Here is a 2788-nt window from a genome sequence, read left to right on the forward strand (position 1 = left end):
AAACTCTTCTAAAACTCGTTAGCCAGAACAACTTGGGACATGATAGTGAGTAAATCAAAATACGCAGCCTAGCTAACTAATGAATGACTATTTGCTATAAGTGTAGCTACCAGTCTGGCCCCCAATTTTAACTTCATTCCTTTAAGTCGCACGCTCAATCCTTTTATGGCCGCACCTTTTTTCATACCTAAGGTGTTTTTGATTAGATATCATGACTTTTTTTTTGTCCGACAAACCACAGCATGTAATAAAGTGACACTCGACAGTAACCAACATTAGCTGTAGAATCGCAACTATATTATTTGGAACAGACGTATACTTAACAGAACCAACCAGATTCTTTAAAATATGTGGTGGTAGTTTTTCCTCTCCAAAACAGTGTTAATAACTTCATTTATAGTAACATGATGGAAACTAGATTAACAGTTTCTTGTTATCACCCGCATGCACTCGGTAAAGCCGTATGTAGCATCATTATCTAAGCTAACTGCTTAAGCTAAAATCACGTGATACTAAAAGCTCTTTAATTAGGATGATTTCATAAAATTTAGCAAATGTGTGCTGAAAAATTGGCACTCAATAATAACCGTCCATCCGTAGGATTCTCTTGAAAACTTGAGCTAGAAACTCATAATCTAGTTTGCTTGCTTAACCAATACTTATGTATCTGCACATCCTTTCGCCGTACAGTTTTGCTGCTCTAAATCAGCTGTCTTTAATCCGAATGACAAACTAAAAACTGTCCACATTTCCATCAGATAGCATACCAACTTTGAAAATAAAAAAAATCCATAAAAGTTAGGTATGTAATTACGTTTCTGTAATTCCAGTGCGAGGGGGGAGATAGAAATTCAGTCAAAATTGGAGGTTTTTATATCTCGTGTATTTCTTGATGAATTGCTTTGAAATTTGGTATGTGAAAATATATGATACTTTGGATTACCACAGTTTCAGTTACAGAAAGTGGACACTTGCTAAACTATTACTCCTGTTAATAACACATAGTGTTGTCTTGATGTTTGAATCCATAATTTAGAATTATGAGGTTTTCATATTGTTTAGCCAACAACAGTATACGCTGTACATTTCACAAGCTTGGCTAAAATTATGGGGTTTTCATATTGTTTAGCCAACAACAGTATACGCTGTACATTTCACAAGCTTGGCATTTATTTTACTCCACCAAAAGGATGTTGTACAGCTAAAATGCATTATGTGTATTAAATACTTGAAATTTTAGTGTATAGATAATTAGTTGATTTAGTCAGATATTTAAAAACGAGCGACTTAACTGAATGAGAAGAAATGGTGATAAAACTGTAACTTACAAGGAAAACGTTATAGCATGATACACATGAAAAACGTTATAGCATGATACACATTTTGTTAGCTTTTACTGAATGAGAAGAAATGATGATAAAACTGTAACTTACAAGGAAAACGTTATAGCATGATACACATTTTGTTAGCTTTTTCTTCTATCCACGATAGCTCACTAGCATGATACATGAGTAGACCGATTTTAAATATAGGTAGGCTTATTTTAGGTAAACATACACAAACAAAAATAGAAGTTTGAAAAAATGATACCTAACCTAACCTAATGATGATAAAACTGTAACTTACAAGGAAAACGTTATAGCATGATACACATTTTGTTAGCTTTACCTATATTTAAAATCGGTCTACTCATGTATCATGCAAGTGAGCTATCGTGGATAGAAGAAAAAGCTAACAATGATAAATTCGTGTCATTTTTACTCCATATGTCGACTTTTCAAACTTCTATTTTTGTTTGTGTATGTTTACCTAAAATAAGCCTACCTATATTTAAAATCGGTCTACTCATTTGTTTTTCAGTCGAAACAAGTTGTTATTGCTTTATAAAATATTAGAAAAATAACAGTAACATAATTATGGAAATGAGGTACAAATAATACATTTGGGACTCGTTAATCCTTTGTTACGGTTGAAATCATTTTTACTAATCTCAGTGCGATTTAGCAAGGTCTGTCTTGTCATCATTACTTCAGAAGAAGATTAGGATCTTGTAATAATCCAATTTTCAACATCTTTGACAGGAAAGGGCAGATTATCATGTTATCTTGTATAACAACGCACCACTTATAGTGTATCAATTATTGTTTATCTGTTTTTTCAAAGATTTTGGGTGAAATATATGCCCCGATTGAATATCTTTACGTTTTAATATGTTCAAAGTGTTTCTCACCCCCCCTTTTTTTTTCTGAACGTGCATTATTGTTAACGAATACAAGTTTGTTTGGTTTATGTTTAAGAATAAAGTATGTGCTGTTATTATTATTTCACATTTTCGTCACAAGAATCTTTTATTAATGATCATTTCAGCAACTAAATCTTTCAAACGGGACAGAAGCTTACACGAACTGGAAAGACATTCCTGTTCCTCTCTACATGAGGTTTTATGTTTTCAATGTCACCAATCCTTACGATGTCATCCTAAACGCCAGTAAACCCGTAGTGCGGGAGATAGGACCATATACATTTAGGTGGGTTTGTATTATCACATTCAGATGACTAGGAATGTATTTCAGTAACAGTGTTTAATTCTTTAAAAATATATGAAAATAAAAACTGATACACAAATATTCAGTTAGGTGCCAATAACATCTAGAGTTAACCTCAGTTGAACATAAAACAAAGTAGCAGTAAGATTTGTAACGAATTTGTTGTTATATATTTATTTTAATATGAACGTTTCTTTAGATTAAATTTATACTTAGAAACATAAATAGCTTATACTGTTAAA

The 2788-nt window shown here is 32.2% G+C and overlaps 1 protein-coding gene across 1 annotated transcript in view; it reads left to right on the forward strand.

The window, feature by feature from the left end:
• Positions 1-2367: 2367 nt before the first annotated feature.
• The window catches only part of LOC106461513 (lysosome membrane protein 2-like), a gene marked incomplete at its 5' end in the record, with an annotated part of 52481 nt that continues 52060 nt past the window's right edge, over positions 2368-2788 (forward strand). Inside the window, one exon of the mRNA XM_022388499.1 lies at positions 2368-2528. Coding sequence (XP_022244207.1) covers positions 2368-2528 — 161 coding nt within the window. The remainder of the gene's footprint in view (positions 2529-2788) is intronic.

The sequence above is a fragment of the Limulus polyphemus genome, unplaced genomic scaffold, assembly GCF_000517525.1.
Source record: "Limulus polyphemus unplaced genomic scaffold, Limulus_polyphemus-2.1.2 Scaffold976, whole genome shotgun sequence".
Lineage (NCBI taxonomy): Eukaryota > Metazoa > Arthropoda > Merostomata > Xiphosura > Limulidae > Limulus > Limulus polyphemus.